Source organism: Macaca nemestrina, chromosome 12 (assembly GCF_043159975.1).
Source record: "Macaca nemestrina isolate mMacNem1 chromosome 12, mMacNem.hap1, whole genome shotgun sequence".
In the NCBI taxonomy this organism is placed as follows: Eukaryota; Metazoa; Chordata; class Mammalia; order Primates; family Cercopithecidae; genus Macaca; species Macaca nemestrina.
In genome coordinates this window covers 103,876,032-103,889,215 of record NC_092136.1, presented here as the reverse complement: position 1 = coordinate 103,889,215, position 13,184 = coordinate 103,876,032, and the positions used below count along the sequence as shown (strand labels likewise).

The 13,184-nt window shown below is 39.4% G+C and overlaps 1 protein-coding gene across 2 annotated transcripts in view; it reads left to right on the top strand.

Annotated features, from left to right (window-relative positions):
• LOC105493695 (platelet derived growth factor D) overlaps positions 1–9,540 on the top strand; it is a 246,947-nt gene extending 237,407 nt beyond the window's left edge. For both annotated transcript variants that reach the window (XM_011761552.2, XM_011761551.2), the window contains exon 7: positions 6,913–9,540. In XM_011761552.2, the coding sequence (XP_011759854.2) occupies positions 6,913–7,038 (126 nt within the window). In that variant the 3' untranslated portion in view covers positions 7,039–9,540. The remainder of the gene's footprint in view (positions 1–6,912) is intronic.
• The last annotated feature ends 3,644 nt before the right edge of the window (positions 9,541–13,184 follow it).

Genomic DNA, 13,184 nt, shown 5'->3' with positions numbered 1-13,184 from the left:
TGGGTATATACCCAGTAATGGGATTGCTGGGTCAAATGGTATTTCTGGTTCTAGATCCTTGAGGAATCACCAAACTGTCTTCCACAATGGTTGAACTAATTTACACTCCCACCAGCAGAGGAAAGGCGTTCCTATTTCTCCACATCGTCTCCAGCATCTGTTGTTTCCTGACCTTTTAGTGATCACCATTCTAACTAGCATGAGATGATATGTCACTGTGGTTTTGCTTTGCATTTCTCTAACGACCAATGATGATGAGGTTTTTTTCATGTGTTTCTTGGCTGCAAATGTCTTCTTTTGAGAAGTGTCTGCTCATATCCTTTGCCCACATTTTGATGGGGTGGTTTATTTTTTTCCTGTAAATTTGTTTAAGTTCTTTGTAGATTCTGGATATTAGCCCTTGGCCAGAAGGACAGATTGCAAAAATTTTCTCCCATTCTGCAAGTTACCTGTTCACTCTGATGATAGTTTCTTTTGCTGTGCAGGGGCTCTTTAATCAGGTCCCATTTGTCTATTTTGACTTTTGTTGCCATTGCTTTTGGTGTTTTAGTCATGAAGTCTTTGCCTATGCCTATGTCCTGAATTGTATTGCCTAGGTTTTTTTTCTGGGTTTTTATGGTTTTAGGTCTTACATTTAAGTCTTTAATTCATCTTGAGTTAACTTTTGTATAAGGTGTAAGGAAGGGATACAGTTTCAGCTTTCTGCATATGGCTAGCCAGTTTTCCCAACACCAGTTATTAATTAGGGAATCCTTTTTCCATTGCTTGTTTTTGTCAGGTTTGTCAAAGATCAGATGGATGTAGGTGTGTGGTGTTATTTCTGAGGCCTCTGTTCTGTTCCATTGGTCTATATATCTGTTTTGGTACCAGTACAATGCAGTTTTTATTACTGTAGCCTTATAGTATGCTTTTAAGTCAGGTAGCATGATGCCTCCAGCTTTGTTCTTTTTGTTTAGGATTGTCTTGGCTATGTGGGCTCTTTTTGGTTCCATATGAAATTTAAAGTAGTTTTTTTCCAATTCTTTGAAGAAAGTCAATGGTAGCTTGATGAGGGTAATGCTGAATCTACAAATTACTTTGGGCAGTATGGCCATTTTCATGATTCTTACTATCCATGAGCATGGAATGTTTTTTCATTTGTTTGTGTCCTCTCTTACTTCCTTGAGCAGTGGTTTGTAGTTCTCCTTGAAGAGTTCCTGCACATCCCTTGTAAGTTTTATTCCCAGGTATTTTATTCACTTTGTAGCAGTCATGAATGAGAGTTCACTCATGATTTGGCTCTGTTTGTCTATTATTGGTGTATAGGAATGCTTGTGATTTTTTGCACTTTGATTTTGTATCCTGAGACTTTGCTGAAGTTGCTTATCAGCTTAATGAGTTTTTGGGTTGAGACAATGGGGTTTTCTAATATACAATCACGTCATCTGCAAACAGAGACAATTTGACTTCCTCTCTTCCTATTTGAATACCCTTTATTTCTTTCTCTTGCCTGATTGCCCTGGCCAGAACTTCCAATACTATGTTAAATAGGAGTGGGGAAAGAGGGCATCCTTGTCTTGTGCCAGTTTTCAAAGGGAATGCTTCCAGTTTTTGCCCATTCAGTATGATATTGGTTGTGGGTTTGTCAGAAATAGCTCTTATTATTTTGAGATATGTTCCATCGATACCTAGTTTATGGAGAGTTTTTAGCATGAAGGGCTGTTGAATTTTGACAAAGGCCTTTCTGCATCTATTGAGATAATCATGTGGTTTTTGTCATTGGTTCTATTTATGTGACAAATTACACTTATTGATCCCCGTATTTTGAACCAGCCTTGCATCTCAGGGATGAAGCCAACTTGATCATGGTAGATAAATTTTTTGATATGCTGCTGGATTTTGTTTGCCAGTATTTTATTGAGGATTTTCACATCGATGTTCATCAGGGATATTGGCCTGAAATTTCCTTTTTTTTGTTGTGTCTCTGCCAGGTTTTGGTATCAGGATGATGCTGGCCTCATAAAATGAGTTAGGGAGGATTCCCTCTTTTTCTATTGTCTGGAATAGTTTCCAAAGGAATGGTACCAGCTCCTCTTTGTACCTCTGGTAGAATTCGGCTGTGAATCCGTCTGGTCCTGGACTTTTTTGGTTGGTAGGCTGTCAATTACTGCCTCAATTTTAGAACTTGTTTTCGGTCTATTCAGGGATTCAACTTCTTCCTGGTTTAGTCTTGAGAGGTTGTTATGTGTGTTAGGAGCCAAAAAGGCCAAAGGGATCGTGACCAACTAAGCATTCCACTGGAGGCTGCTTGATCAAACAGCAAACTGTTTATCACGAATACAGAATGTGGGCAAACTTACTTCTGTGCCTGTCCTAGGAGGTTTACTGAGGGCCATCACTCCCTGGCGCTGGCTCCTTGAGGTTATCTGCTGGGACATCTAGAGCCTATTGTTTGTGGAATGCAGTCTTGCAAACCTACTCTGGACCTAGCAGCTGACCTCTTCTTCCACTCCACCTTCTCGCTATCTCTTTTGCCTAATAAATACAGAGGGCTGTGTAAAGCTCAGGGCCCTTGTCCACTAGAGGCAAGGTGCCCCCTGACCCCTACTTCCAAACATATTCTTTTGTATTTGTCTTTTATTCCTGCATTTGCCCCCTTTTGTTCAGTCCCCCAAGGTCCATACAGTTGACATATATGTCCAGGAATTTATCCATTTCTTCTAGATTTTCTAGTTTATTTGCATAGAGATGTTTATAGTATTCTCTGATGATGGTTTGTATTACTGTGGAATCAGTGGTGATATCCCCTTTATCATGTTATATTGCATCTATTTGATTCTTCTCTCTTTTCTTATTAGTCTGGCTAGCAGTATATATATTTTGTTGATCTTTTCAAAAAACCAGCTCCTGGATTCACTGATTTCTTTAAAAGGTTTTCTGTGTCTCTATCTCCTTCAGTTCTGCTCTGATCTTAGTAATTTCTTGTCTTCTGCTAGCTTTTGAATTTGTTTGCTCTTGCTTCTCTAGTTCTTTTAATTGCAATGTTAGGGTGTTGATTTTAGGTATTTCCTGCTTTCTCTTGTGGGTATCTAGTGCTATAAATTTCCCTCTACATGCTGCTTTAAATATGCCCCAGATATTGTGGTACGTTGTATCTTTGTTCTCGTTGGTTTCAAAGAACATCTTTATTTTTGCCTTCATTTTGTTATTTACCCAGTAGTCATTCAGGAGCAGGTTGTTCAGTTTCCATTAGTTTACGGTTTTGAGTGAATTTCTTAATTCTGAGTTCTAGATTGATTGCACTGTAGTCTGAGATACTGTTTGTTATGATTTCCATTCTCTTGCATTTGCTGAGGAGTGTTTTACTTACAATTATGTGGTCAATTTTAAAGGAAGTGTGATGTGGTACTGAGAAGAATATATATTCTGTTGAGTTGGGGTGGAAAGTTCTGTAGATATCTATTAGGTCCGCTTGGTCCAGAGATGAGTTCAGCTCCTGGATATCCTTGCTAATTTTCTGTCTCATTGATCTGCCTAATATTGACAGTGGGGTGTTAAAATGTCTGTTTATTATTTAGACTCTCACTATTATTGTGTGGGAGTCTAAGTCTCTTTGTAGGTCTCTAAGAACTTGCTTTATGAACCTGGGTACTCCTGTATTGGGTGCATGTATATTTAGGATAGTTAGCTCTTCATGTTGCATTGATCCCTTTACAATTATGTAATGGCCTTCTTTGTCTCTTTTGATCTTTTTTGGTTTAAAGTCGTTTTATCAGAGACTAGGATTGCAACCCCAGCTTTTTTTGTTGTTTGTTTTCCATTTACTTGGTAAATCTTCCTCCATCCCTTTATTTTGAGCCTACGTATGTCTTTGCATATGAGATGGGTCTTCTGAATATAGCACACTGATGGGTCTTGACTCTTTATCCAATTTGCCAGTCTCTGTCTTTTAATTGGGGAATTTAGCCCATTTACATTTAAGGTTAATGTTGTGTGTGAATTTGATCCTGCCATTATGACGCTAGCTGGTTATTTTGCCCATTACGTGATACAGTTTCTTCATAGCATCAATGGTCTTTATAATTTGGGATGTTTTTGCAGTGGATGGTACCAGTTGTTCCTTTCCATGTTTAGTGCTTCCTTCAGGAGCTCTTGTAAGGCAGGCCTGGTGGTGACAAAATCTGTCAGCATTTGCTTCTCTGTAAAGGATTTTATTTCTCCTTTGCTTATGAAGCTTAGTTTGGCTGGATATGAAATTCTGGGTTAAAAATTCTTTTCTTTAAGAATGTGGAATATTGGCCCCCACTCTCTTCTGGCTTGTTGGGTTTCTGCCAAGAGATCTGCTGTTAGTCTGATGAGCTTCCCTTTGTGGGTAACCTGACCTTTCTCTCTGGCTGCCCTTAAGATTTTTTCCTTCATTTCAACCTTGGTGAATCTGACAATTATGTGTCTTGGGGTTGCTCTTCTTGAGGAGTATCTTTGTGGTGTTCTCTGTATTTCTTGAATTTGAATGTTGGCCTGCCTTGCTAGATTGGGGAAATTCTCCTGGATGATATCCTGAAGAGTGTTTTCCAACTTGGTTCCATTCTCCCCGTCACTTTGAGGTACACCAATGAAATGTAGATTTGGTCTTTTCACATAGTCCCATATTTCTTGGAGGCTTTGTTCATTTCTTTTCACTCTTTTTTCTGTAATCTTGTCTTCTTGCTTTATTTCTTTAATTTGATCTTTAATCATTGATAGCCTTTCTTCTGCTTGATCAATTTGGCTATTGAAGCTTGTGTATGCTTCACGAAGTTCTCGTCCTGCATTTTTCAGCTCCATCAGGCCATTTGTGTTCTTCTCTACACTGATTATTCTAGTTAGCAATTCATCTAACCTTTTTTCAAGATTCTTAGCGTCTTGTGTTGGGTTAGAACATGCTCCTTTAGCTCGGAGGAGTTTGTTATTACCCACCTTCTGAAGGCTACTTCTGTCAATTCCTCAAATTCATTCTCAACCTGGTTTTGTTCCCTTGCTGACAAGGAGTTTTGATCCTTTGGTTGAGAAGAGGCATTCTGGTTTTTGGAATTTTCAGCGTTTCTGCACTGGTTTCTCCCCATCTTTGTGGGTTTATTTACCCTTGGTCTTTGATGTTGTTGACCTTCAGATGGGGTCTCTGAGTGGATGTCCTTTTTGTTGATGTTGATACTATTCCTTTCTGTTTGATAACTTTCCTTCTAACAGGCCCCTCTGAAGCAGGTCTGCTGGAGTTTGCTGGAGCTCCACTCTAGACCCTGTTTACCCAGGTATCACCAGCAGAGGCTGCTGAAAAGCAAAGATTGCTGCCTATTCCTTCCTCTGGAAGCTCTGTCCCAGAGGGGCACCCACCAGATGCCAGCCACAGCTCTCCTGTATGAAGTGTCTATTGGCCCCTACTGGGAGGTGTCTCCCAGTCAGGATAAACGGGGGTCAGGGACCCACTAGAGGAAGCAGCCTGTCCCTTATCAGAGCTCGAATGCTGTGCTGGGAGATCTGCTGCGCTGGGAGATCTGCTGCTCTCTTCAGAGCCACCAGGCAGGAACATTTAAGTCTGCTGAAGCTGTGCCCACAGCCACCCCTTCCCCCAGGTTCTCTGTCCCAGGGAGATGGGAGTTTTATCTATAAGTCCCTGACTGGGGCTGCTGCCTTTCAGAAATGACCTGCCTAGAGAGGAGGAATCTAGAGAGGCAGTTTGGCCACAGCGGCCTTGCTGGGCTGTGGTGGGCTCCGCCCCATTCAAATTTCCCAGCAGCTTTGTTTACACAAAGCCTTGAGGGTAAAACCGCCTACTCAAGTCCCAGCAATGGCGGACGCCCCTCCCCCCACAAAGCTTGGAGTATCCCAGATCACTCTTAGACTGCTGTGCTGGCAGGAGAATTTCAAGCCAGTGAATCTTAGCTACCTGGGCTCCATGGGGGTAGGACCCACCGAGCCAGACCACTTGGATCCCTGGCTTCAGCCCCTTTCCAGGGGAGTGAATGGTTCTGTCTTCCTGGCATTCCAGGCACCACCGAGGTATGAAAAATAAACTGCTGCAGATAGCTCGGTGTCTGCCCAAACAGCTGCCCAGTTTTGTGCTTGAAACCCAGGGCCCCGGTGGCATAGGCACTGGAAGAAATCTCCTGGTTTGCCAGTTGCAAAGGCCATGGGAAAAGTGCAGTATCTGGACTAGAGTGCACCATTCCTCCTGGTACAGTCTCTCATGGCTTCCCTTGGCTGGGGGAGGGAGATCCCCCAACCCCTTGCCCTTCCCAGGTGAGACGACACCCCACCCTGCTTCAGCTCACCTTCCATGGGCTGTACCCAATGTCTAACCAGCCCAATGAGATGAACTGGGTACCTCAGTTAGAAAAGCAGAAATTATCCGCCTTCTGCACTGATCTCGCTGGGAATTGTAGACCAGAGCTGTTTCCTATTTGACCATCTTGCCAGCAACTCCAGGGCAACATGTTTTACTTCAACCAAAGATTTAGATACACCAGCATATTGTATTCATGATTTTATTCATTTTCCTCTCCATGCTAATAATATGCTCAAGAATTGAATTCATCTATAACACATGCCTTGGTCAGAAGGATCTTTATGATAATATTTGGAACCACACTTGGCCCAAAGCAGGCCCTTAGAAAGCTATTAATAAATACCAGCTAAGACACATGAAATCATCTGGGTACTTCAGATAGGTAATGCTAGGCATTACTCTGGGATCAATTGATTCCTCCACTTCAGGGAGTCAATTTGTAAAAATGTGTACATTCTAATAGCAATGGGTGCATTCTAATAGCAAGCCCATAGCTTCTGTTGGGTTCTCAAAGGGCTAAGAACTAGTTGTCAAAAAGGTAATAAGTAAGTGGCATCTGACTGAGATGAACTCCAAAGGCTTTCTAACAGGAGATGTGCTTCTTGTCCTAGGTATTACAGTTTGAGCCTGGCCACATCAAGAGGAAGGGCAGAGCTAAGGCCATGGCTCTGGTTGACATCCAGTTGGATCACCATGAACGATGCGATTGTATCTGCAGCTCAAGGCCACCTCGATAAGAGAATGTGCACATCCTTACATTAAGCCTGAAAGAAACTTTAGTTTAAGGAGGGTGAGATAAGAGACCCTTTTCCTACCAGCAACCAAACTTACTACTAGCCTGCAATGTAATGAACACAAGTGGTTGCTGAGTCTCAGCCTTGCTTTGTTAATGCCATGGCAAGTAGAAAGGTATATCATCAACTTCTATACCTAAGAATATAGGATTGCATTTAATAATAGTGTTTGAAGTTATATATACACACACACACACAGAAACATATTCATGTCTATGTGTATATAGATCAAATGGTTTTTTCAGTATATATAACCAGGTACACCAGAGCTTACATATGTTTGAGTTAGACTCTTAAAATCCTTTGCCAAAATAAGGGATGGTCAAATATATGAAACATGTCTTTAGAAAATTTAGGAGATAAATTTATTTTTAAATTTTGAAACACAAAACAATTTTGAATCTTGCTCTCTTAAAGAAGGCATCTTGTACATTAAAAATCAAAAGATGAGGCTTTTTTACATACACATCTTAGTTGATTATTAAAAAAGGAAATATATGGTTTCCAGAGAAAAGTTATTTCCAATACCTAAGCATTTTTTCCATGAGAAGCACTGCATGCTTACCTATGTGGACTATAATAACCTGTCTCCAAAACCATGCCATAATAATATAAGTGCTTTAGAAATTAAATCATTGTGTTTTTTATGCATTTTGCTGAGGCATGCTTATTCATTTAACACCTATCTCAAAAACTTACTTAGAAGGTTTCTTATTATAATCCCACAAGAGACAATGTATAAGCTATAACAGACTTTTGAATTGTTTTTCTTTGCAAAACCCCTCCACAAAAGCAAACCCTTTCAAGAATGGCATGGGGATTCTGTATGAACCTTTCCAGATGGTGTTCATTGAAAGATGCGGGTAGTTTGAGAACTTAAAAAGTGAACATTGAAACATCGACATAACTGGAAACTAGGTGGAATATTTGATAGGATCCATATCTAATAATGGATTCGAACTCTCCAAACTATGCCAATTAATTTAATGTATCTTGCTTTTTTGTTCCTGTCTTTTTGAAATAGAGACATGGATTTATAATGGCATTTTATGTTTGGCAGGCCAACATAGATTATTTATAACCTGAAAGCTTTTGTGTATCAATAAAAAAAAATCACATTAATGTAAATTTCTGATCATATACTTGCTCACCGTTCTGATTTCCTGTTTCTGAACCAAGTAAAATCAGTCTTAGGGGCTCTGGTTCTTAATCAGTGGAGTTTGCTTTAAGAAGCCAATTGTCAATTGGCCCTGCTCTCCTACTGTTTAATAGAAAACTGTTTTACATTGGTTAATGGCATTTAGAGTGATTTTTTTCTCTCTGCTTCCTTCGTGTCTGTTTTAAAGGAGACTAACTCCAGGAGTAGGAAATGATTCATCATCATTCTCCAAAGCAAGAGGCTTAAGAGAGAAACACCGAAATTCAGATAGCTCAGGGACTGCTAACAGAGAACTACATTTTTCTTATTGCCTTGAAAGTTAAAAGGAAAGCAGATTTCTTCAGTGAGTTGTGGTCCTACTAACTACCACCAGTTTGGGTGACAGGGCTGGTGAAGTCCTAGTGTCAGATGAGTGACCTAAATATACTTAGATTTCTAAGTATGGTGCTCTCAGGTCCAAGTTCAACTATTCTTAAGCAGTGTAATTCTTCCCAGTTATTTGAGATGACAGATCTCTGCTTATTGAAGATGTACCTTCTAAAACTTTCCTAAAAGTGTCTGATGTTTTCACTTGAGGAGGGAGTGGTAAAATTAAATACTCTATTGTTCAATTCTCCAAAATCCCAGAACACAATCAGAAATAGCTCAGGCAGACAGTAATAATTAAGAACGCTCTTCCTCTTCATAACTGCTTTGCAAGTTTCCTGTGAAAACATCAGCTCCCTGTACCAAAGTCAAAATGAACGTGACGTCACTCTAACCTGAACAGCTCACATTGTAGCTGTAAATATAAAAAATTAGAGTGTTCTACCCGATTTTCAATAAACCTTCCAGGCTGCAATAACCAGCAAGGTTTATCAGTTAAAGTCCTATCTGCACTTTTTATTTATTAGCTGAAATGTAAGCAGGCATATTCACTCACTTTTCTTTGACTTTCCTGAGAGTTTTATTAAAACTTCTCCCTTGGTTACCTGTTATCTACTGCACTTCTAACCTGTAGCCAATAAATCTATTTGATAGCCATCAAAGGAATAAAAAGCTCGCCGTACAAATTACATTTCAAAACAAACCCTAATAAATCCACATTTCCACATGGCTCATTCACCTGGAATAATGCCTTTTATTCAATATGTTCTTATAGGGCAAAACACTTTCATAAGTAGAGTTTTTTATGGTTTTTGTCATATCGGTAACATGCAGCTTTTTCCTCTCATAGCATTTTCTATAGCAAATGTAATATGCCTCTTATCTTCATGAAAAATAAATATTGCTTTTGAACAAAACTACTCCATTATTTAGTACTCAATTGCAGTTTTAAAAGGTGTACACTGCTAAAAAAAAAAAAAAAAAAAAAAAAAAAAAGAAAGAAAAGAAAACTTCCGGTCAGGCATGGTGGCTCATGTCTGTAATCCTAGCACTTTGGGAGGCCGAGGCGGGTGGATCACAAGGAGATCGAGACCATCCTGTCACAAGGAGATCGAGACCATCCTGGCCAACATGGCGAAACCCTGTCTCTACTAAAAATACAAAAATTAGCCAGTTGCAGTGGCGTGTGCCTGTAGTCCCAGTTATTCAGGAGATTGAGGCAGGAGAATCACTTGAACCAGGGAGGCAGAGGTTGCAGTGAGCCGAAATCACATGACTGCACTCCAGCCCGGGCTACAGAACGAGACTCCGTTTCAAAAAAAAAAAAACAAAATGACAACTTTTTTCACAAATGCATCAAACTGTTTGGAATGACAAGATTGAGTGATTTCTGAAGGCTTCATTTTATAGTGCTTGAGAGAATAACACTTTGTTCCCCAACTACAGGCTTCTGCTTTGTCTTTGTCCTGCAGCTGCACAGTGGGGCAAGACTTGAGTTTGGTTTTGTTGCTGCTTTGTTGCCTCTTCATTTGACTGTTTCCCCATGAGTCTTATAACGAATTATATTCTCCTCTGACATTGTTCCTCACCTAAGAAAATCCATAGCCCTCTCTTCCTTGAGGCCTGAAGTCAACAACATTACAACCTCATTTCCCTTTTGTCCATCCACCCCACCTCCTTTTCCCATCTGGGTGGACACCCTAGCCAGGTAGTGATTCAGTGTTACCAGTTCAGGAAGACCAGTTTAGGAGCTACACTCTTATAACATTTGCTTTATAATTCGTGAAGAGGCACATAGCACAAAGAGAGTTCTTCTAGCTGCAATGCATATGTAAGAATTTTTGCTTTTGATTATAGCCTAATCTTATCCTGCTGGAGACAGAATAGCAGCTGCAGTGTTGAATGAAACTCTGCCATTTTAGTGGTTTTAGGTCATTTGGGGAATGGGAGTGAAGACCTGTATTCTGTGGTAAGAATTAATTTTACCATCAGAAATACTAGCTAGTGTGTGAGCATGGAGGAGGGTTGGGGACAGGGTGAATAATTCTGTGCCTGATAGCTAATTCAAGTAACTGGGGTTTTTATGTAAAAAGTCATAATAGTCATATATATATATGTGTGTGTGTATATATATGTATATATGTTGCATTTTAATACAAAGACATTAACAATTTTATTTCATTTCCTGAAATGTTCACAGGTCCAGTTTTATTCTGAGAATAACTCAACAGATGTCTAAATTGTTGATACTCTCCTAGGGTCCTCATAGAATATTAAATTAAAATTCATAGATTAGTATTCATGCCTGAAGTCCTAGGAAATACAACTTTGTTTATTGACAGCCCTAGTCAAACATGCTAGAAGACAGAATATTTATAATTCACTGGTTTTATTGACATTCACTCAAATTCTGTTGTTTTTAAAGATCAAGTTAAAGACTACACAGACCTTCACAACTTAACATAGCACACTGGGATATCTGTCAAATAAAATAGGCATCAACAAAGGATAAGCAACTAACCACTTAATGTAAGACTTTATGCTTGCTTTTCCAGTTATATTTTTGAATTTTGCAAACTAATTTGTGTCCTTTTTTTGAATAAATTTCATTTCTATAGAGATGTCTAAAAATTATTTAGCAGACTACATTAAAAGAGAGTGGAGCTAACTTCATAACAAAGGTTAATATACTCAGTGCAACAAGCTGTGGACCAAGAAAACTTCATTTTCTAACAAAATCATTTGACTTTGTGATTATTTTAAACTGTTTATACTTGTTGCCAGCTTTAGTGACCAGAAACCAAATGTTAAAATCATTCTTGGATTCAATTTACATTTTAAATAATACCTACAATACAAGTTCCCTTTTAAGAACTAAGGTCTCTAACCTGTTTCTGGTTCAAGTCATATTATAAATTTCTCCTCTTATGGCCTTCTAGTGTTTTTCTAGACTTTCCTTTCTCCCTGTGTCTCCCACAGGATTCCTTTCTCACCTGTCTCTACCCCTCAGTCTTCAAATCAGAGAAAATCAGGATCACTATCTACTTTGGGAAAGACAGGAGATAGATCAGTCAAGGAGATCAACTGCAGGTTTCCTAAGTGAGCAATTAATAGGGTAAAATTCCCAACTGCTTTAAGAAATCACTGCTTTTTGAGAGTCAAACACATCAAGTGAATATTTTTCAGTACTGTCTACTTTGGTGCAAACTTCAGAATATGGTGGTAGATATTTGTTGACTTCTGTCAAAAGAAATTTAGCCACAGTCAATATGGGGAAAACTGACTAAATTAAATGTTTCATTCATTCATTCAACAGCAAATACATTAAAGCCCACTATGTATCAGACATGCTTTGAGGCTTGAAACACAAGATTCACAACAGAGGATAAAACTAGAGAAAGATATTCTAGGTAAGATCAACAGGAAGAACAAAGGTCTCCCAGCAAAAATGCATAAGGTAAGTGTGGGCAGTTCAAAAAATATAAAGTGATCAAAAGGAAAGAAAAGGAACCTGTAGGCAAATGAATTTAGTCTTTTACATTTAGGAAAGGAAGCTCCACGAGGACCTCTGAGCACAGTGGGGGCTGTACGTGTCATAGAGCACCAGACAGAAAGTTAGAAGGTCTTGGATGTAGTGACTAGCCTGCCACTTTCTAAACCTATGTTTCCTCATTTACACACTCAGATATGTAAGGTGTTCTGTAGGTGTCTTCCGGCAGAACAATTCTGCATTTTGGAAAATGCGTCTACAGAAAGAGTAGGGATTGGGATATGAGTTATGAGGCTCCTTGAAGTTCTAGGGGTGAGACAATAAGGATAAAGTGAGACTTCAGAGACAGGAAGGGAAGTTTGCCCCTGTGGTTGTTCAGGCTGTGCACTACAAATCTCTAGGGGGTGCTATTTGCATGAACTAAAACTACAAGACAGGTTAAGAGGTTTCAAAGTTCTTTGTGATTGGATGGGCAGGAAGTGCAGGCTTGGAGATCTCCTGGAGGAAGAAGTCTTGTGAGTTGGAATTTCAAGAGAATTCTCATGGGAAAACCAGAGAGGCAGGAAGGAGGGGTGAATTTTGCAAGCATGTCTCCAAGAAGAAGATCTAGGTCTTGTAACGTTGACAGGGAGTCATCCTCAGTGACAAAGCTGAAACCATAAGAAGATAGACAGAACCTAAAAGACCTCCATAATCATTAAGAGGAAAGAAGACTAGTTACTAAAGCTAACAAAAATGTGTTCTGAAAATTTATTAAGTACTGACTGAGGGCTAAAGGTCCAGCCCTGTGCTAAATACAGCAGATTCACAGGAAAATAAAACATATTTCCTGCCTTTATCAAGCTAGAGAAGACATTACATGAAACTAGAGAAGACTAGACACTAAACAAGTAATTACATATGTAACCCAATACATTTGTGAAAAGCAAAAGCATAATGTGTGATGACAGTAAAAGGTGGAATCCAGATCAGAGGACAAGGAAGGGTTTCGTGAGATGACATTAGAGCAGGAACAGAAAGTTGAATAAATGTTAGAAGCAAAGTGAAAGGAGAGTGTGACATTAAATGGTACCA